Raw genomic sequence first — 23,305 nt, 5'->3', positions numbered from 1 at the left:
TCTTCTCACCTCAAACAGATGCTTTCTACGGGTTATGTGTCAGCGCAGATTATGTGGCTGCATTGCTGTTTACTTTGTGGTGTATTTGCGAGGTCCGTTAGATCTGCCTGTTTGCAGTGCAGTGCAAAGAGGCACGATAATTGTGGTTACCAGACAAGCCTGTGGCTTCCCTTTGCGTTCGTTCGAATCTGCAGTTCAATTCTCAGGTCTCTGTAAGAGACCCATTTCTGAGACACAAACCCAGATATGCAAAAGAAAAGACCTCTTGACTTTCTGAACTTCCAATTAGTTCGGTCCGATTTTAACACTTTTTTAAAAAAAGAAGAAAAATAGATTTACATATCTGACACTTCTGCGTTGAATCATCAACTTTGTTATCTTTGATCAGTTTAAGAAGGGGATTTTCACATCAGAGTCACTTTTGAACTTAACATTTTGCTGCCGTCATCTGCTGCAGATAGAGACTCCTGCCTTAGGGCTCGGCTTTAAGATCCGGGCGATGTCGTTTCGCGAAGATCTTCGCAAAGTGAGGAAGAAGGCATCGTTTTGCGTCACTCACTGGACACAGCAGAACGGCTCCAGCAACACCTCCTCGCAGTGAGTGCTGCAAGCCATCAGTGGCTGAATTTACCCGAAATACTAGAGAGAAATGACATTAAAGATCAGAAATATCAGCATTTGTTATGATAAAGTTTATCAGTCATGATATGTGTGTGTTGTTTTTTTTTCATGAACTTTCTAGGCTTTTATCTGATTGCTGAGAAATGACAGTCATTGCAGTACTAGATACATGCTGATAGTCATCGGCCACTGAGAGCACTAATTAGGAAGTATGTAGGACGAATGTAGTGCAGTATAAACAAATAAGTTGTGCTGATCTATCAGACATACTGTATATTAGCACATTTTTCTACTGTTCTGTGATAGCTTGTTGTTTGGGATACATATATTCACGCTTAACTAGATATAGTGATTCATTTTCTTGTGTATAACATTCTCCTGGTGCATTTTGCTACGATTGAACCGTTTCACACTTTATTCAGAGCAGTTTTGTGACATCACTGAGACAGGTGCATCAGTTTTTTAATATATATTTAATTGACTGCCTAATTATAGAGATATGTAAATAACATTAGCTTATTGTGTTTGTCAGGGTAGTATTTTTTTGTAAACGAGAAGTCTGAGCAAGTAAGGAAGTATATTTTAATTAGATGGCACATTTTGAAAAGCAGTCTAATGTCAGTCTATTAGACCTAATGCAACTTATATGACGTCAATGTACAGGGAAAAAACACAGTCTGACACAATCCGAGCTGTCATGTTTTAGAATACAAAAATAAAAGCAGGGTCAAGTCTTAAATTAAAAAACCTGGAAAAGAGGATTTGTCCCTAATGTTTTGTGGAAGGCTGCAACTTTAATCAAAATATGCTTTAGGGGTTTTAGGGTAAAGCAAGTGAGCAAGTAAATATAACTGGGAAATAATATAAAAACAGAATATTATAATTAAACTTTATAATATATTCTGGTTATAAAGGTGATGAATGTACATCAGGACTCTTATAAATATAAGTGCTGGTGACCAGGCTTTCCAAACTGTGTACTAAATGTTTTAAACACTTCGATGGAATTTCATTAGACAAGATAAAAGCATGACTGGACCTTTTTCAAGTTCTTGAAAGGATGATATGACTTTGATGAATTTTTTTTTTTGCTAAAAGCTATTGATAACATATCTGGGGTCAAGACTAAGACTGACATCACAATTTGTGGCATGTGGTTTAACAGTGTGGCATATTTCTGGTTTAGTGAAAATTAATATTTAGACATCTCCCAGGTATTTACCCAGAATTGTTGTAGATTTTTGTCTGTGGCAGGTTTGTGGGATGTTCATTTCTCAGACCATTTCAGCAGGGAGTTATTTCATTACAATTTCATTACAAACATTATTTAAATGTGTACAATGAAGCCACAGGATTTTTTTTTTTTTATTACTTTTGCAATAATTGTTCAATTAAATAGTTTTTTAAGGCTGGCTGGACAGACAGGCACATATCACTGTTTATTAAATTATAAATAAACCAAATGATTTAATAATTTAATGTCTATAAAAATATATATATTTAAATAAACTCAAAGCTGCTGGTACTTGACAGACGCATGAGCTTTATAGAGAGTGCTTTGAGACACATGCAAAAAATTATCTCAAACAAACAAACAAACAAGCGAATAAATAAATAAATAAATAATAGTGTTTCTAACATTATCAGTTTGTGAAATTTATGTAGATTACTTTTTTTGCATGTGTGTGTGTGTGTGTGTGTGTGTGTGTGTGTGTGTGTGCGTGCGTGCGTGCGTGCATGGTGTCTCACTTCAAATTAGTCAAAAGGGCCTCACTTTAATTGTGTCTATCATCAATTAATCAATTACTGGGCGAAAAGATCTTCTGACTTCTGTGTGTGTTTGTGTTGGGGGTGGGGGGTGGGGGTGCTGGGCTGTGCTTGGGGGTTGTGTTGCCAGAGCTGCAGCCAGGAACTGGGAGTAAAAAAAAAAAAAAAAAAACGGCTTCTGTGTCAGGGAAGAGGAGAGGGGAGTGTTGGGGGGATTTCCAAAGAAAAAAGGAGAAGTTGTTTTCTGAATGACCTGAATAGAGCAAGGGTGATGAAGGAGAGGAAGAGAAAGTGTGTGAGAGTGAGTAGGTGCTCTATAAGCCTGGAACAGGACAGATTAATGCTGCTTTATCAAATATGGTGGCCTGGTGAATCATACAAGGCAACTCAGGCCTTTCTGCCAATGGCTAGCCCGGTTCTAAATAATCCTGTAGAATTTTCCTTACTCGTAAAGCTATGACAGAGACATCTGCATATCCAAAATGTGTGTGTACTGTATGTGGGTGAATATGTGTGTGAGTAGATAGGAGTCTTCTTACCTGTAGTGTGTGCACTGTTGGTTTAGGCAAATAAGGGACAAAACTATGAAATGAAGTGTTTTGCATTGGATTCGACTTATCTGCTTTAGGACCAAGGGAAAGTCATGAGGAAAGAATAATTAATTGAGGTGTGTGGCACTTTCTGTAGAAAAACAAGCTTATGAAATGTAAATATGTAGTCTTGTTCACTCTTAACTGTCAGATGATTGAAGATGCAGGATTAAAAGTGCGCATGTATGTGTTCTTATGTATGTACTGCTGACAGTTTTAGGATATGAGAGTCTAAGCAGTGACAAGAGGAGAATTGAAAATGAGCAAGTGCTACTGGATGATAGAGAGAGAGAAAGAGAGAGAGAGAGAGAGAGAGAGAGAGAGAGAGAGAGAGGAGGGGGGGAGGTGTTCATTCTAAGAACTTGTTCCCACTTCTCTACACAGTTAAGTTCCTGTTGGTGTTGTGAATTCAACCATGAAGTCTGACCACACTAATACATGCTACTCTTTTTTTTTAGAGAAGCCTTTATGTCCTCTACCTGCTCTAACATAAACAAAAAGTCCTCAGTGTGTGAATACCGAACCAGAATCGAATATTACGCCAGTACTTTTGCTCCTGGATGTTACTCGTTGCTCCTTGTACAAGAATGACTGTATATTCTGTGTAGTGAGCACACAGTAGGTAGTGAATAGACACGGTTTTTGAAAGAGGGAACAAAAAACAAAAGGCAACTGGAATACATATTGGAATTTTCATGCTTTTTATATCACAAAGGCATTATTTCTATCCAATGTGGTAAGCATTTGTAGTGAACAGACTGCATGAGTAGTTAGCTATTGTTTTGCTAATGGATGCCAGAACACCTAAGAAATGTAAAATTGATCAAAATATCAGAGACAAAAAAAATGACAAAGGGGTAATAATGTGTGATATTAATTGTATATAATAGAATAAAAATGATGGTATTGTTCATGTGATATTGCTGTACAGATAAGGGCTGTTAAAATTGTTAGAGTTTCATAATTCAGGAAAATCTAATAATCTAAATAATATCTGTAATTTCAGTTTGTGCAGTATTCTTATTTTTAATTACTTATTAGATAGTAAGATGTAATTTTGTATGCACAACGTTACATGTGCATATTTTATCTACTACTTAAATACATTTTATTGTGCTTACAGTGCAAGTGGTGTAGTGGTTATATAATTGTGAATGTAGTGAATGGACATTTGGTGCCACCCAGCTGAGGATGGGTTCTTGTTTGAGTTTGGTTTCTTTCAAGGTTTCTTCCTCATACCATCAAAAGGAGTTTTCCCACTGTCGCCACTGGCTTGCTCATTAGTGATATTATGACAGGCTCTAATCTTATAAATTCAAATTTTATAACATCTTTATCGTTATAAAGCTGCTTTACTGCTTTATATATATATATATTAGGGATTTCAATAGATTTAAATATTTATTTGCAACTAATTACATGATTTGCATGAGTTAACTCACGATATTTTAATGATTAAAAAGTTATATATATAAATATTCATTATTCTTACATGTATGTGATATGAATAAATATTGTATCACTGCTAATGTTCTGGGTCTGTGTTACTAGTAAAACACAAGTTTATCATTTAATCACCTACACATAATGACTTTGTGTTTTCAGTGTTCAAACTTTTTTTTTTTTTTGTGGCAGCCAAAGTACACACAGGTAATGAAGTATATACAATAAGATAATAAGTATTATATCATACACTGCTGTGCATTTTGTAGTCAGTAGCAATGATGAACCTCAGAGGTCGAGTGTAGAGCTAGAACTTTATCACGTATTAACACAAAGGGCAAATGTCGTTAGAACGTGACAGACTGCAACTATGTGCAAGTAATTTCAAAGTTAAAGCTTCAGACCTTTGGGGGGGTGGGGGGCTGACATTGACAGCTTTGCAAAGTGACATTCACACACTGTGACTACCAATACATTGTGACTACCAATATATGTGTGTGAATGTGTGTGTGTGAATGTGTGTGTGTGTGTGTGTGTGTGTGTGTGTGTGTGTGTGTGTGTGTGTACTGTAATACCAGGCAGGTGATGGGACACTAGCAGCGACAACAAACAGTGCAGTGCTTTTATCAAAACAATAGTTGGGATATGATCAGGGCAAACACAGGAGCCGACTTATTCCATAAACATTAACATACATGCCATGGTGGTACTCTCACACACACACACACACACACACACACACACACACACACACACACACACACACACACACACACACACACACATCTGTACATGCTCATACCTGATAACTGAATCTCTGCATCTCTGTTTCATCTGGGCTACAATTTCAGTCGTGTTTCCGAATTTAAACTGTGACGATCTCTATTATAGTAAACAAGGAACCTTTTGAGTTGATCAAAAGAATGCACATTGTCACAAAACAGCGTTACAGAATTCTAGACATAATCTTTTTTTTATTCAAATGTATCCCTAATTGGCAAGAAAGTGATAAAAGTAAGACATATTGGCTCAAAATGGAACCATCCTCATCTGTGACAGTGGATAGTGTCTTAATAAATTATTCCACTGTATTAATTATTTGTGTTCAAGGTATTTTGTAGTCATGTAGTCAATGTTTTTCTACATGTACTTATCTATGCAAACTATTTGCAGAGGATTGGGCAGCATTTAGAACACTGATAATATCCCAGCCAGTAGACAAGATATACTCACAGGTACCTTGCAAATTGAAAGTAAAAGAAATGGTTGAGTGATTTAGAATGCTACCCCAGCTGGTGCAGAATTATAGTAATGATCTTGCACCTAAAGGTAATAAGGCCCCCATTTGGGGCATAATAATGCTTGTGTTGGGTCCTAATAATGAAACCGTCAGTTTCAAGTAAAAGGAACTTTTGTGTCATTCAGAATGCACCCTAGATGATTCAGAGTGTCCATAATGACCTTGTAATATCTAAGATATAAAGATAGATGTTGTTTGGTACATTATGTACATTAGGTATTAGGGACTAGGGTGAAATATAGAACATTAGGAATGTGCCCTAGCTGAAGCACAATCCCCGTATTGACCTTGAAATTTATAATGACTAAAGCAACATTTGAGACACTCTTGGAATTTGTACATTCTAGGAACTAGCAGGTCTTTTTTAAACAACTAGCTAGTGCTGACACAACAAAGACAAAGTAGGTGTGAAGGGCTAGGGCACATTTGAGACAAAAGAATTGTACCCTGGCTTGCTTTGCAATATGTTGAAAAGAGGGACTAGGGCACTATTGCATGAACACAGAAGAAAATAATGAATTGCATTCCCATTTATCTATAAATATTGGTGACACGTACTCTTTATAAGTACACCAATTGCGCAAATTAACATTCTTTTGGAATTTCAAGCATTTCGCATGTCTAGCTTCAACACTTTAGCTGAAACGTGAGTGATAGAAAGTGACTACGTGTGCAAGCTCAAGCTCACGCAACCTCTCAGATCACAGGACGTAGTTTAGAAGTTGAAGCCACAATAATCAGATAGTTGAGGCCCTGCGAGCAAACTTGCACGCTTCAGCTGCACAGGTCAGCACAGTTTTCTTTGGTTAAAAGCAAGTGTTTAAATATGACATGTCAAACTTTATAGCAAAGCATCTGTAAAGTGTATATGAAAGTACCCATGATGCTTATCTACAGTGTTGCAACAAAAGGTGGAAGTACACAACTGTATAGGGATGTCTTTGTATGCTGTAGCACTGTAATTTCCCTTCAATAGGACTAAGAGACCCAGACATGTTCCAGTATGGTGACGACCCTGTGCACAATGTGAGCTCCTTGAAGCCATGGTTTGAGTAAGAAATGCAAAGTGCAAAGACATAACCTCAACCACAATCATGCACATGCATATATTCAGTTGAGACCAAGTATGACAAACACCATGACTGTGCTTACATTATATTTAAGTGTTTAAAAAAAGCGTATAGTTGATGTTTGATTCAGATATAGAAATACAGACTGAATGTGACCAATACACTTAAAAAAAAGCCAAGTTGCAGTGTGACATGATAGTACATCCTGTATTATCTGTATTATTCATCTGTGTTATTTATATTGGGAAATTAACACTAAGCCTTTTTTTTTTGTTAGTTGGAATGGGTACGCTATATAGAGTACCCTTCTGGCCTTTTGCTGTAGCACATAAAATTAATAATTTAAGCTCTTTGTGTGATACTTTGACTTCTTGTCTATTTCTTCATAAATTGATAATATTATTGCGTCTCTTTTCAAAAGCAGGAAGTCACATCAAGAAGGAGGAAGCATGAAGAAGACGAGGAGGCCAGTGCAGAGAAGGATGACCTGTCCGAGTCCACAGGAGATCAGCCGGGTGCTGCAAAGTCCCACCATACCTACAAGTGCCCGTGCTGCCAGTCTGGATGAGCTCATCCAGCGCTGCTTGAACTGCTTCGGTCAGTTTGTCTACCAGTGTTTCTAGCATTATGACTCTCACTTTCACTGTCTAACTGACTGTGTAGCATAACGATTTTCGCTTTCATTGTTCAACCACCTTTCCAGGTGTCTATCTCACATAATGACATTTACTCTCGTTCTCTAACTGTCTATCTAGTTCACTCAGTATACTATCTATCTATTATATTAACATTTACTGTCCCTGACTACCATAATGATATTCACTCTTGCTGTTAAACTGTATGTCAATTATAATGACCTTTGTTCTGATCGTCTGTCTGACTACTATAATGACTATTACTCTTCTTGTCTAACTGTCTGTCTAGCATAATGCATAAAAGCAACAGAAACTGCAGCTTGTTACTAATGTTAGTCCTGAAGACACTGCTGTTTCGAAAAGATTACATTTTCATTCTACAAAGTGCTAACACTGGAGACTACTTCCAAAAATCTAATGCATTTTCATTAAACTCTTACATCATTTCAATGATGGCACACTTCAAAAAATCTGGTTATATGCATCCAATACAAGACCATGAGTTTGCTGTTACTATGGAAAATACTTTAATACAACATGATGTAAAGCTTGCAGTAGGGACAGCTGTCAGTGCAGCTGCTATAGAAAGTGAATACAATTCTGAGAAATCCGATTTGAGAAGTGCTGTGGTATAGAGTCCACTGAATCGTTGCAGTGTGCTCTTTATAAGGGCTTTTTTTACTATCTTGTCATCTATCATCCAATAATGTGTATCTCATGTCACCACAATATCGATCACTGTCTTGTACCTTCATTTTCACAGTGTTAAATGTCTTCTTTTGCCTGAAGCCTGTCGTGTTTGGTCTTTCTTATACGAGATATGATGTAGTTTTTTAAACGAGAAAAAAATGACTTGAAATTGTGTTTGGCGAAGAAAAAATTCTATTGCCGCTTTTTCATGCTCTTTGTTTCCAAGCCGCGGACAAAAAGGGGTTTCAAAACAGAAAAACATTTGAAATGAAATAGAAAGACCGTATAAGGCTGAACACAAAAAGACTAGCATGACAAAACATTTATGCATATTGCACCTGTCTCACTTCTTCTTCCCCTGTTGCATTACTATTCATTTGTAAAGTTATGATAATTTATTTTGTTTGTGTGTTGCAGACTCTGATGGGAAGTTAATCCGTGGCATGCAACTGGTCAATATGACTCTGATGATGCACAACTGGGTTGTGCCATCACACAAGTTCGCCCATAAACTGCTCTCTCTATATCTTTTATTTGACTTGGATCTGACTATTCACTTCAAGAGCATTGTTTTATATTCATGCCCCAGGGTATGACTTTACCTAATCTTAATACTAATAGGCTGAGGTCAGGGTGTATATAGTATGTAGTTACAAAGAGCATCACATGGCATCTAATCTCCAAAACAATGAAACAAGAGCCTTGTTTGGGCATATTTACAAATCTGTGCACTGGTAGACTGGTTCCTTTGAGTGTGTAGCAATAAGGGTGTGTCTGCACTCGTCTCCTATAATTCCTTGACTAGGCATTACCTACAAGGACTGTCCGGTGGAGAAAAGAGCCCAGAGACGACCTCAGATTTGCCAGTTCATCAGGTCAGTAAATGAAAGACATTTGCACAGAAAATCTAATAGATAAATGGACTATTGGGTTTAATGTCCTTAATATTTGCACTTATCCTTTCACTCAGGCACTGGATAGCTCACTATCCTTTGATGTTTGAGACCGACCCACTGTTGAAGAAGGTCATGGGGGATATGTGTGCTCTGGTCAGGGCTGAAAAGGACTCCCACTGCCAACTAATTGACACACCATACCCGTGAGTGAGCACAAACTGACAGATCTGAACTGTACACAGCTGTTACTTATGAGCAATTTTCTTTTCTTTTTATTTTTTTACATGACGGCACTTGTTCAAACTGACAGTAATGAAAAAAACTCAATGAAAAGAGATTTTTAAACTGCTATGATTTTTGAAATTTTTTCAAACTCTATCAATGGGTGCTTGTGCTTATGACTGCGATAACATATATATAAATGCTACTACACTGTTAGTACAAACATTTTCATGATTGTGTAATACACACATGCACTAAGAATGCAGTATGTGCACTAATAACTAAGGTTTGTTAACTAAGCCTAGGTAGTATGTAGCTCTTCAGTCTTCCGTGGAAACACTGTTAAGGCACAGTGACAGAAAAACAAGACATCAAATAGCAACATTTCTCCATGACATGTTAAGAAGTGACTAAGAAAAAGTCCTGGATGACTAATATTCTTTTTTAATTACTCTTAGCTATTACTTGCTGACTGAACTGCCACTTTCACTCATCTTTTTGAGAAAAATAAAAAAAAATATATAATATAATTCTATAAATAATACAAAAATAGGCTATTGACATCAGATCATGTCATAGATATGCTAAAATAAGCATAAGATGGTGTCTGGAGATTTAACTTGACCTTGGAACATTAAAATATTCTAAGATTAATAAAACTTTCACCAAAATGTTTCTATTACAAAATCAAGACATACACCATAATCATTGATACTGTAAAGCTTTCTGTGAGGAGATTTTTAATTAACATTATTGAAAGGAGTCTCTAGTGTCAGAGCATGATAACAGTCACAAGTTAATGGTTTTGCACCATGTTTAGAACTTTCCAGTTTCTCAGTAACATCTGTACATCTACAATCCATATTTTTAGACTAATTAACTTTAAAAGAAAGTAAGAAGTAAGGATGAAATAAGTGTTTAAAGCTATAGCTAACTAGCCTATGCATAAATGTTCTGTACTATTAAATGTAACTGTGAATGACTAGAAATATGATCCCACTTCAGTATATTAAAATGTTTTATCATGCTATAAAGTTAATAAAACCCTTCAGGGAAGTATGACCCCATTTTACACTACACCAGAGATGGCAAAAGTACACATATCCTTTACTCAAGTAGAAGTACAGATACACATGTTTTAAAAGACTCTGGTAATAGTTGAAATATGACTACATTTATCACTCAAGTTAAAGTAAAGAAGCTTTGGTTCTGACATGTACTTAAGTAAAAAGTAGCCTTTACTACTACCTGTTTTAGTGTCACACTTGAAGCTGGACCGCACATCATATTAGTTATCTAATAAATGTTTGCCAGGCTAAATAAAAAACACCATAGCACAAGTAGAGAAAATGATCAGGTGATGTCTCAGGAATGTCTCTGTTTTCAGTCATGTTTACATCGCTGACTCTCTCTGTTCATCCACGTTAGCCGGACTTCTTGTTGCCTTCTAACTTGCTCATTGTGAGCTTTGTTAACTAGTCTGCATCTGTGGTGTGTGAGAGCCAGGAAATGATACACCAGTGGTAGATTGAAAATGCCACGCAATGACAAGAAATAGGTTGATGGGCTGAAAACGGCACGCAATAAGAAGAAAGAATATTGATTATGTCATCGAATAGATTAAAACTGAAGTAACAATCCTGGTTTGAAAATATAAGAAGTAGAAAGTACAGATATTTGTGTAAAAAATTTAATGAGTGAATGTAAATAGGTTCTAAGTAAAAGAAAAATCTACTTAAGTACAGTAACAAAGTATATGTACTCCATTACTTCCCATTTCTGCACTACACCAATACACACCAACTTGTTGTTGACTATTTTTACAATAACACCACACCCCATTGTGTTTTGTTCCTTGTCCATGAATCTCAGAAAATAACAATAATTGTGCTGTAAATCATTTTCACTTAAACATAGAAATACATGATTTCTTCTCTTTTTTACTGAAAAGCAGTAATCCTCCTGAGGACATCTGCCTGGCTCCTTCACCCTCAGTAAAGAAGAGGAAGGTGTCTCTGCTGTTTGACCATATGGAAGCTGATGAGATGGCCGAGCACCTCAGTTACCTGGAATTCAAAAACTTCTGCAGCGTTTCAGTGCGTGGGCTGACCTTAAACACTCGCCACACCTTGTGGATTTCCTCCAGACACAGACTGTTACACAGCACAGAGCAAACATTGCCTCATACTAGTAAAGTCAATATAAGTAATGACAAATGAAACACCACTGATAACATTTAGAAAATCTATATTTAATCTATAAATCTATATTTCTCATGCATTCTCTCATGCTAAGGTAATCGAAACATTAATGACTATCACACTCTGAATGGGAAAATCATGAACTGTAGATGAAGTTGTGATTGCTAATTGAGTGATGTTTACTGTCTTAGTTCCTGGATTACCGTAGCTACATGATGCACGGCTCAGTGAGAAATAACCCGGCGCTGGAACGCTCTGTCATGCTGTGTAACGGTGTCTCACAGTGGGTCCAGCTCATGATCCTCAACAGACACACTCCACAGCAGAGGGCTGAAGTCTTCACAAAATTCATTCATGTAGCACAGGTACAGACCCACCAATACAATACATACTCATAGTAGCCTGGGTTTAAAGATGTACCAAGCTCATTGGCTAGCAAGTGATATGTATTTATGTATTTGTTGTTGCTCACTAGTTAACAAATTAACACCAAACTTGAGAATGAACTCAAAATAGAGGCAGAATTATTGTAGTTTTTTTTTTTAAATACAACAGTAAGCTAGCTAGCTAAATTAGGTTGCTGTTTATATGGCTCATGACTAAGGCTGATTAGACAAAGATTGCTATCTATGGTCATGCTAGAGTTAGTATAAAGGCACAGTGACAGTACAAATGAGACAAAACCATCCGGAATAACATATTCCTCAGATGTTTTTGTTTATTTGCTAAATACATATTCTGCATACACTGCAATTACAGTAAGGATTGCCTGCAAAACCTACTTGCATGGGTTCTAAATTTATCTGTAAAAATAATTTTAATACCACAAGCCTAGGTTGATCTCACATATTCTTGTATACTTTACATCTCTTTTTCTCTGGCAATATATGTTTGTGCACAAATGTGATCAGCAACATAACTGGCAGCTGCTAAACAAGAAATGTAGTCATGAACAAAAAGGTGGTAACCAGTAATTCTGCTTTCAAAGTTTCCTTTTGGTTAATTGGAATGTTACGCAAGATTCTAGACATTAAATATGAAGCATACTCAGTGATTTTTAAGTTTTTACATATGCTCTTTTAGTTTCAGTTTTGTATGCAAGTTTAATTCTGGGGTCAGAGTGAAACTTGCAAGGCTTTTTTTGTGCGTGAGGTTTGAGAGAAGTACAAGAATACCTACTGCACATTGTGTAACACTCATGAAACAGGCGCTTTCCTACTGACAGTCACCATTTCCACACTGAACTGGAAGTCATGTGAGCATTGCACATTGCAACACTAAAAACAGAAATCAGATATTGTCTGCTTTTTATGTCGTTTCAAGTTTGCGTATTCAATTTAATTAGTATTATATTTTATTTATTTAGTTTAAGGGATCACTTTTAATGGTCCCAATTTGACCTAAAGTCTTATAATGGGAAGTAGCTATGGTAGGTGGTATGGAAGGTGGTAGCTTAGTGGTTAAGGCATTCAACTGTGGATCCAAAGGTCCTTCTTCAACCCTGCGAGAACCTACATAAACATGCTTTCATTAGATGTTGAGTTGACACAATAGCTGAGCCAAATCAAATCATTCCCATGTTATGACAACAGCTTTTGTGTACTGAACATCAAAATCAGCTCACTTTCATTTAGAAAATACTCATACTCATTACTTCATAAAACTGTCATAGAAATATGAAACACCCTAAACGGACAGAAAAAGTCATAACTCTGTCAATACAGTGTAATAAACATTATTAGTGATTGTCAATAACCATATACTTACAAATTTATGACTTTTATGAGCATTGTGTCACAATGACATGTAATCAATCAATACAAATCGAATAATCAATAAATGAATACAAAGCTAAAAATAGAAACTAAGATCATATAAGTTTTCTTATATACAATAATTAGTAATAATGCATTGTGTATTTATATATATTATTGTGTATATGAGTGTTTCTATGTGCTGTAATAAGTAATATTATATTACCTATATATATAATGAATGAAAGGTGAATAATAATAATAATAATAATATCAATAATAATAATACAAGTGTTCATACATAATATAATAAGTACATACACTGAGGATAATAATAATTAATAATATAAGTGCTATATGCTATTGCATATTAACACGTTATATAATTACTTATCAATGTATAATTGAAGAACATGCATTGAGGGTTCATACAATCATAAGTAATAATGCATGCACATTCTTCTTTGCATTGATGAATAATAATATGAGTGCCATTATATAGTAGTGAATAGTAATACGTTTTTTTCTATACAATAATGAGTAATAATGCAAGAGTTCTTGTATACAGTAATGAATAATACATAATGTTCTTATATGTAGTAATGAGTAATAACAAGAGCGTTCGTCAATTTTCTTATATACAATAAAAAGTAATATGCAACTGTATTACTTGTATTGTATTCTTATATAAAATGATGAGTAATTACACAAATGTTCTTATATACAGTAATGAGTAATAATACAATGTGTTTGCTGTATATATGGAGTTATGAGTCATAATACAAATTATGAGTAATGATATGAGCATTCTTATATACATTAATGACTAATAATACAATGTGTTTCTATATCCAGTAATGAATAATAATACAACGTGTTCTTATATACAAAAATGAGTAATAAAACGTGTTTTAATATACAGTAATGATTAATCATACGGTGAGTGTTCATCTATACCGTTATGAGTCATAATACGAGCATTCTTATATACAGTAATGCATAATATACAAGTGTAGTATTATATGTATGTAATAATGAATAAGAATGTTCTTATATACAACAATCAAAAATAAAACGAGTGTGAGTATATACGTTAATGACTAATAATACAACGTGTTCTTATATTAAATGAGTAATAATAGCGTTTTTGGGTTAAAATAACACAAAACAGTAATAATGCGTGTAAACAGTGTCATTAGTAAAATGTTAAAATGAACCTTGAAATGAACCAATGGATTTTCATCGGAAAGCTGACGCAGAAACAAGATATTCCATCAAGACTAAGAAACTGAGTTAGCATATTACTAAGGAAGTAACTGTCACAAGAATTCCAAAATGTCAATGTCTTGGGTAATATATTATCCAAGCAAGACAGTCATTTGTATTTTTTTTGCAGATTGTCTATTACAGAAACAGTCAGTCGTGACTCATTCTGCAGAAGCCAACACCCCTAAAATTAATACCTATATTATGATGTTGTTGTACCATTTGCTTTATCACAGGAAGTGATGTCACTGAGAAAGCCCTATGTTGTGCCCTTTAGCTGTAGCTGTTTTGTTCATTACTGTTCCTTACAAACACGCAGCGTACCAGTGCTGACACGAAAACCTGTGCAAACACATGGGAAGTAAGGCGCTGGTGTGTCATGTGGTTGGTAATTAAATAAGTATGTCATTCTGATACCATGTTCCTGTTAGGGAGAATTCTTACATGAACTTCCTGAACATTTCAAAATTCACAGGAAGCAGTGTGCACTATAACATGCTTAAACATTGCAAATAAAAGTGCAGTATGAACTTAAGCTCATAGAATATTCTTCCCCTTTCTCTCTCTCTGAATGTGCGTGTGTGTGTGTGCGTGTGCAGAAACTGCGGTCCCTGCAGAATTTCAACACTCTGATGGCAGTCATAGGCGGTCTGTGTCACAGCTCCATCTCCCGTCTTAAAGACACAGCCAGTCTACTTTCCTCTGACATCACAAAGGTTTGCACAATCCCTCAAATTTACCCACAAAAGACAATTTTGGAGCTCCCCAATCACACACACACACACACACACACACACACACACACACACACACACACATCACCACCAAACCAAAAAGTCACAAAGCAGTATAATAATTTGACAGTATTGTCAGAGCTGCTGTTAAAGAAAATGAAGCAACACCCTCTGACCAATCGGATTTAAGAATTCGGCAGCGTTATTAGACAGACATTCTGATCAAATTACAATTAAAAGTTGCTTTTATAAAAAATGTATGTCCTTTTTTCTCTGGTTGCTGGTTCTATTCACCATTGTACTAATAAGGCACTTGCAGTGTATAGTGCTCTCTACTGATAATAGCATTGCATCAAATCTAAAAAGTCTTCCTTCCAAATGTTCTTTTAGACTTGGGTTCCTAGTTAGGATTATCTTATGAAATTGTATCTTATCGTATCGTATTATATTGAATCCTATCCTATCCTATTCTATTCTATCCTATTCTATTCTATCCTATCCTATCCTATCCTATCCTATCCTATCCTATCCTGTCCTATCCTATCCTATTCTATCCTATCCTATCCTAGCCTAGCCTAGCCTAGCCTATCCTGTTCTACCCCATCCCATCCCATCCCATCCCATCCTATCCCATCCCATCCTATCCTGTCCCATCCTATCCCATCCTATCCTATCCTATCCTAGCCTAGCCTAGCCTAGCCTATCCTGTTCTACCCTACCCTATCCTATCCTATCCTATCCTAGCCTAGCCTAGCCTATCCTGTTCTACCCTATCCTATCCTATCCTATCCTATCCTATCCTATCCTGTTCTATCCTATCCTATCCTATCCTAGCCTAGCCTAGCCTAGCCTATCCTGTTCTACCCTATCCTATCCTATCCTATCCTGTTCTATCCTATCCTATCCTATCCTATCCTATCCTATCCTATCCTATCCTATCAAAGCAAACTAGTCAATTGTGGGTGTCTATGAGCTTGAGTATGTAAAAGAGGGCAGATAGCACTTTAGCCTGCTTGCTTTTGCTCTACCTGGTTGTTGGAGGTTTTATGATGAAAGTCCTGGTGCTTAAAAACATACAACCAGCAATGTAAACTTAACAGAATAATATTCTTACTTTCTGTCTGCAGGCGCTGAGTGAGCTCACAGAGTTGCTCTCCTCCTACAGTAACTACACTAACTACAGACGAGTGTACAACGAGTGCAGCAGCTTTAAAGTGCCTATCCTAGGAGTGCACCTTAAAGACCTTATCTCCCTGAATGAGGCACTGCCTGACTACCTGGAGGGTGACAAGATCAACCTGGGAAAGCTCCAGCACCTGTACAGCAACATCAGCGATCTTCTAGCCCTCCACAAGTGCAAGCCACCATTCGAGGCCAACAAAGACCTACTGCACTTGCTCACGGTGAGTAAATCAATCAAACAATGCTGCTGAAGGAGAGAGGAGAGGAGAGAGAGTACGACAAAGCAGTGCAACATGAAAACGTACCTTCAGGGAAGTGTTTGTATCAGTCAGGTCATGAGCCATGGTGTTGTTATAAATACACGGTCAGTTCAATGGCACGAGACCCCGAAAATAGTCAAGGAAAACACAAACATTTCTATGCACGTACACCTGATTACTTTGTTGAGCCAACAACAGCTGGGTTTATTTTTAACCCGCAGCAGTATTTTTTACCTTTATCTCGACTTGTCTTGCTGGTTTGCCTCACTCTGTTGCTCATGTGTGATTCTGAGAGGGATTCATATAAGAATGCTAAAAGACCCTCCTGCAATAGTCACATGACATCATAGACATGACATCTAAATATAAACTAGCAGACAGGTTATTTAGGAGTTGCGTTCACTCATTAGTTTGCTCACCTAGGAAAGAATTAGATATGGTACTTTTTTGTTTACATCAAAAACACATCACACTATACAAATGAGGTATTTACTTGATCAGCCTGTGCTACTGTTTCTGGTTTGACTGTGGATAAGATTAGTATCATTTTGTTTTTGGGGGGTTTTCAGACTCAGTTCATGCTTTTTAGCTGTATGTTTCCCCCGATTTAAATATACAGAAATGAATGATTGTCTAGGCTACTAAACTTGTTTTTTAATAATGTACGCTAGTTAATTAGAAATTAAATGCATTAGCTAGCTACAATAGTTTCCTTGGATAGAACAGAGCTGCAGTGAAAAAGGGGACGTTTTGATAAAGTTTTTAAAAAAGCTACACGGGGTAACTGTTATTTTCACACAACTAGCGTTGTCTGTAGACAATTGTTCTCACCTAGCTAGCATTTCCTGCTTCGCTGATTGCTGTCATGAGTTGAACTTTGTTACTTGGCATATTGTTACTTGACAACGATTATCATGATTAATATCATGAAATCGACTATATCACAATCATTATTGTGAATAGTGTCGTATTAGATGTTGTTATAAGAGCAATTTTTACGTTACAATGAGTCAAGAACATTGAATCAGATGGATACCTGACAGATACTAGTTTCAATATTAAACCATCCTTAGCTTTGACCATAGTTTTTGGCAGTAGTAGTATTAGTGGTACATTATCTGTGTATCACTGAAGGTGATTTTCGTAAATATTTAAGAATATTTGGTTTTTCATTCTGTCGTGAATAGACTTTTGTATGAGTATGATGCATATTGTGGCATTTCAAACAAAGCCTAGTATAGCCTGTATTGCAGGCAGAAGAATAAGTTTAGTTAGGACACTTTATATCATTTGCAGTTATTCGTTTGAACTTTTTAGCTAATTCGATCTTCATTGACTAATCTCTGGAGCCATGTGTAAACAGTAAAATATGCTGAAATTCAATTGTCAATTGAGCTTAATCAAAAGCAGCCTTTAAAAAATAAATAAATAAATAAACGAAATCCGGATGCAGACATATTGTAGATCCCTAATGACCAAACCAGAGGCTACAGCAGCAAGGACAAAATGAGGAAGAAAGCATGAGAGGAACCAGATTTCAAAAGGGAAACCTTTAGAGACGTTAGAGTCAAACCAGATTGTGAGACTACAAGACTACAAGACAACAAGAAGGTGGTAGCTTAGTGGTTAAGGCATTCGACTTTGGCTCTAAAGGTTGTGAGTTCAAATCCCAGCTACAATGAGTTGCTACTTCTGGGCCCCTAAGCAAGGCCCTTAACCGTATGTCTGCTCAGTTGTATGAATGTGATAAAAGTCCCTCTGGATAAGGGCGTCTGCCAAATGTAAATGTACTACAAATCATTACACACAGTGAAGCGCTCAAAACAACTGAATGATTTCGTTTGTTTTAAACTCAATCTTAACATCTTTTGCACGCAGCTTTCCTTGGATCTGTACTACACAGAGGATGAGATCTACGAGCTCTCCTATGCCAAGGAACCCAAGAATCCCAAAATACAGGTAAAATCCTGCATTATTAAATAAAAAAAAAAAAAGCCTTTTAAAGCCTTAAATTAATCAGTTCAGACACCGAACCACAGTAAGGGATTCTTGGTGTTTTTTATAGTGTATGTAGTTTATGTGTCACTAAAGATGGATGTGGCAGATCTTCGATTTTTTTTTTGTTTTTAACTTTTTCATTTATATCCATATTTATAAACATTATTTCAATAACAAGAATTTCACCCCACTAAAGAAATCACCACCAAAATAGAAACTTTTTTGATCCTCTGAAGGTCCTTGTGCACTGTGGATATTAGGTTTCATTGTAAAAGTTTTCATGGTAAATGTCTTGACCTTGTGCGTGAACTACTTAGAAACAGGGAGTATCCCTGAGTACATTATGAGTACATTGAACAGTGTGTTCTTCTTTATGCTTACACACTTCAAAGAAAACCACAAGAAAAGAGCTGAAGTGCTTACAGGCGACTGATTGCTATCTTTCACTTTGACTATGGGCTTATTACATATGAAGATTCTTCTAACACCTTCTGATGTCTCGGCCTGTATGTTACATGTAATCTCACAGCACTGCACGTTTGTATTTTTCCACCGCCTCGAAGACAGTTCAAAACGAAACTCAGTTCATATGATATTTTAGCATAATTGTCTCAATGTCTGGCTTTCTCTTTCTTTGTCTCACGCTAGCCTGTAACCCCTGTGAAGCCCCCTGTGGTAGTCGAATGGGGGTCAGGTGTGACTCCACGCCTTGACCCCCACACAATCTCCAAACACGTCAAACAAATGGTGGATGTAAGTAAAAAGCCTTCTCACAGTGGTGGTAGTGACTGTAGCAATGGTTCCTGACTGCTCTTTCACTTCCTTATAATGTATTGTACAAAATGTTTAGACCTGAACTAGACATGTTTCTCAGCTCATGTGGACTCTGTCTCCCTCTGCAGTCGATCATGAAAAATTATGATCTGAACATGGATGGCTACATCTCTCTGGAGGACTTTGAGAAGATAGCTGCTAATTTTCCTTTCTCCTTCTGCACCCATGACAGTGACAGGTACAGACAACTTTTAACAAGTATACTGTATTGTAATATTCTCTTACACATTACATTTCTTCTTCAGCATTTAGCCAGGATTTTACCATTTGCATCAGCACCCTTCCACTGAATAATGAAAATAGTTATCTAGCATCTAGAATCTAGTATTTTATACCTTTAAGCATAAATTATTTTGTGATCTATATCCAGATTTTTGCTGAAAAAAACTCACAGAGATCACAAGTTAAGAGAAATCCTATAGAGAACTTGTGAAGACTTTGGTACAAACATCAGACTCAGTTGCTTTTAGTTATGACAGTTATGACAGAAGCTTGGATTGTTTAGTTAGTGTTCACTGCAAATACGAGTGCAATTGCATTGACGATGGTATAAGCATGAACACTGATGCTTTGGGATAGAGGTCGACTGATGGATTTTACCGATACCGATAGCAAGGTTGGATCGTACTTGCCGATAACCAATTAATTAATCAATTTTATTTTTAATCCAGTACCCATTTTCAAACTTAGCACTCCATATAAAATAGTATTGAACTTTATAACAACAAAAAAAAAACAGTACTAAATCATTCAAATGTGCTAAATTAAATAAATATTATATTAATTTTAATAATAAATATTGAGGAAAATAAGACATGCATTCAAACTGAAACAAAAAGTAACACAACAAATAAATAAAAACACTTAAATTCTAAATGAATATAAGACACTTCAAATATGCAGCACGTAGCGTCAGTTCGCCTATAGAGAGCGCTGTTGTACAGTATAACGCAACCCGGAGAAACTATCGGTAAGGATTTTTGCCAATAGCCGATAGCTCCAGCAATCAACTATAAGTGCCGATTAATCGGTCGACCTCTACTTTGGAAGCTGATATGTTGGAGTAGAGTCTACAAATGAGAAGGGGAAAGAGTGGGACACTGCAAAAAGGACATGGTAACAAAGGAAACTGTTCCATATATAGTCACGCTTAAGCAGTATTTCCTAGATTACAAAGTTACAAAATAACGTAATATGAGATTGCAAATCCTATTTATAAATATTTAATACAATTTTAAGCATAGAACTTTCTGGCAGATAATTTGGCTTCCTTCTCAAAATAATTGCAAATGAACTGCAAACAAACATAACTACTATTGGTAAAACTATATATAAGAAATATGTTAAATAATCTTATAATAACACATTCTAGACTGGTGTGACTATTTTTATACCTACATTATGTAAAAATTTGTGTCCAATTTCTTTTTAGAAATTGGAGCGAATATATTGTTTCCATTTTTATATGCTTAATGAAACTTGTTTTCTCTGATGATACTGATTTGACATGTATTTCCTTTTCTTTCTCCCAAGGGAAGGAGAGATTAGCAGAGAAGCAATCACGTCCTATTTCATGCGAGGGATGTCAGTATGTGCTAAGCTGGGCTTCAACCTTCACAACCTTCACAACTTCCACGAGATGACATTCAAGAGGCCTACCTTCTGTGACACCTGCCGAGGATTTGTAAGAACATTATTTATTTTTATAGTTACAACGGTATACAATGTGCACAATTTACATTGTGCTCACAGTTTGCCTAATTAGCTAAGGTTATATACAATTGAATGTGATTTATAATGATGTAATATATTTTTCTTCTTTTGTCCAAAAGTTATGGGGGGTCATAAAGCAAGGCTACCATTGCAAAGGTAAGACCAGATACATTGATGTGTACTAATCTGAAAGACACACGATCAGGAACAACTAAACACCATCATCACATTAACTCTCTGTGTCTTTTGCTGTATAGATTGTGGAGTTAACTGTCATAAGCACTGTAAAGACCTGGTGTCGATGGAGTGCATGAAGTTCCAGGTTTCTGGAGGTTCATGCCCCTGTACTCCAGGTCCAGGATCTGGGCTAAGGGCAAAAGGAAACAGTTGGAGTGAGTGTTTTCTTCATAATGAAGTCAAAGACATTAAACTTCCCAGGCTTCCACACATATTCAGTTTTTCAAGAACAATTAAAAAAACATTGATTCATTAAAGTGCTTTTTTTTGTCTTAACAAGGTTCAGAGGAAGAAGCATTCGTGTTTCCTCATGGAAATGGATCTGACAGCTCCAAGAGTCATAACACACAACTGAGCATTGTGGAGAATGCGTCGTTGTCGGACCGCTCCACTCAGACAGACCCTGGAGTGTGGACACCAGTAGCAAACCGCAGAGAATTGCACCATTTTAAAACTTCCTCACCCACTGAAAAGGTACGACAAACATATCTACACTGGGAAATGTGGATTTCAGAGTCACTGGTGTCTGGAATTCCTAAACGTTTGACAGGCGGGCTTTTAACAAGTTTTTAGTAACAGATCACATGAAGCTAATTAATACATTTGCTTTTAGATCTCTAAAAGTGACAAGCAGCTTCTTTAAAATCACTTTTGTTGTCTTGTGTCGTTCCAGAGTGCCACACTGCCAATCAGAATGAGAGGTTCATCTGCACCCAGCTCTTTCCTTCAGGAGAAAATGGAGGAGCTCCAGTTAAACAAAGACAAACGAAAGGAGCCAGACTGAACCACAGGGAAATGTCCAAGGCAAAAAAAAAAAAGGAAAAAAAGACTGTCTACATTTAGTATTTGGAATAGACTGTTTAAACACACTGAACACATATTTCATTACATGTAACAAAGAAATGAACTGTGTATACACCTTCTGCAGATGCATTAACCTCAAGAAAACTTGAACTGGAGCATCGTGAGTTCAGCTACACTTTCAGAGCCATGTTGGACAAGCACAGATTTGAGAGATAATCACCAGCATCCACTGCCAATAGAATATAAATGAATATAAATGAATCATTTTTCAGAAAAATCCAAAGGTGGATTACCAGAGCACTGTTTTCACTACTACTGCCGGCATCAATGACAAATTAAGGATCTTTCCTATGCACATCTACACCACAGGAGAAAAAAAGGTGCTTACTGCCATAGCTGTGTTCATGTGCACCAAAAAAGTTTGACATGTAACCTTTTGTGTTCACACTGACGCATGTGTTTTGTACTGTGAATTACATCGAGATGTGTGCAGGGTGTCTTGTGAGTCTCGTATCATAGGAATGTAAATCGCTCTGACTTGCCGAAAGGCCACATCGACTGGTGCTGTACTCCTAGAACGCATCACTGTGCCTTATGCAATGACCACTTTCACTCAGAGTAAGGAAGAATGATACCGAAGACCCCGATTGAGCCGATCGGAGGATTCTGGAATTGAACACTGTGGACTTAATGTGTTTTTGATGTTTGTTCGTTTCTTTAACAACATTCCATCGAATGTTCCGACTTGAATGTCAGTCTTACTAAATCTCAAACTGTAGATGTTTATTTATTGAGATTTTATTCATATGAATCTACAGTATTTTTCACCTTACAGCACTGCCAGGTTGCTGCCATGTCTGGTTAAAAAAAAAAAAAAAAAAAAGGAAAGAAAAAGAAAAGAGACATTTGTTTTATTGTGTGCGGTCACATTAAAAATCCTGAACACATGATTTTGCTTCATTCGGCTTTATTTGAACATCGAACCGGATCAAGCAATGGTCGTGTGTACAGGGTCGATACTGTATTGTCTCGAGACTCGTTACTGTATGTGAATTTAAAAATGAGAGAAAAACAGCACAATAGATTAC

The 23,305-nt window shown here is 36.5% G+C and overlaps 1 protein-coding gene across 2 annotated transcripts; it reads left to right on the top strand.

The window, feature by feature from the left end:
- Positions 1 to 464: 464 nt before the first annotated feature.
- Positions 465 to 23,239, top strand: rasgrp4 (RAS guanyl releasing protein 4). Of its 2 annotated transcripts, none has more exons than XM_046865250.1 (17): positions 465 to 597; positions 7,213 to 7,388; positions 8,534 to 8,639; positions 8,929 to 8,991; positions 9,087 to 9,215; positions 11,189 to 11,330; positions 11,627 to 11,800; positions 15,055 to 15,171; positions 16,317 to 16,592; positions 18,510 to 18,590; positions 19,278 to 19,382; positions 19,532 to 19,641; positions 20,997 to 21,147; positions 21,296 to 21,332; positions 21,434 to 21,568; positions 21,694 to 21,887; positions 22,087 to 23,239. In XM_046865250.1, the coding sequence occupies exons 1-17, from the start codon at positions 500 to 502 to the stop codon at positions 22,195 to 22,197; spliced, it is 2,205 nt and encodes a 734-aa protein (XP_046721206.1). In that variant the 5' UTR covers positions 465 to 499; the 3' UTR covers positions 22,198 to 23,239. The 2 variants fall into 2 exon arrangements, with proteins under 2 accessions (XP_046721206.1, XP_046721207.1); XM_046865251.1 differs by having other exon boundaries at positions 466 to 597; positions 7,216 to 7,388.
- Positions 23,240 to 23,305: the final 66 nt, after the last annotated feature.

Source organism: Silurus meridionalis, chromosome 13, assembly GCF_014805685.1.
Source record: "Silurus meridionalis isolate SWU-2019-XX chromosome 13, ASM1480568v1, whole genome shotgun sequence".
Classification (NCBI taxonomy): domain Eukaryota; kingdom Metazoa; phylum Chordata; class Actinopteri; order Siluriformes; family Siluridae; genus Silurus; species Silurus meridionalis.
Note: the sequence above shows the minus strand (reverse complement) of the source record. Positions and strands in the feature narration are given on the sequence as shown.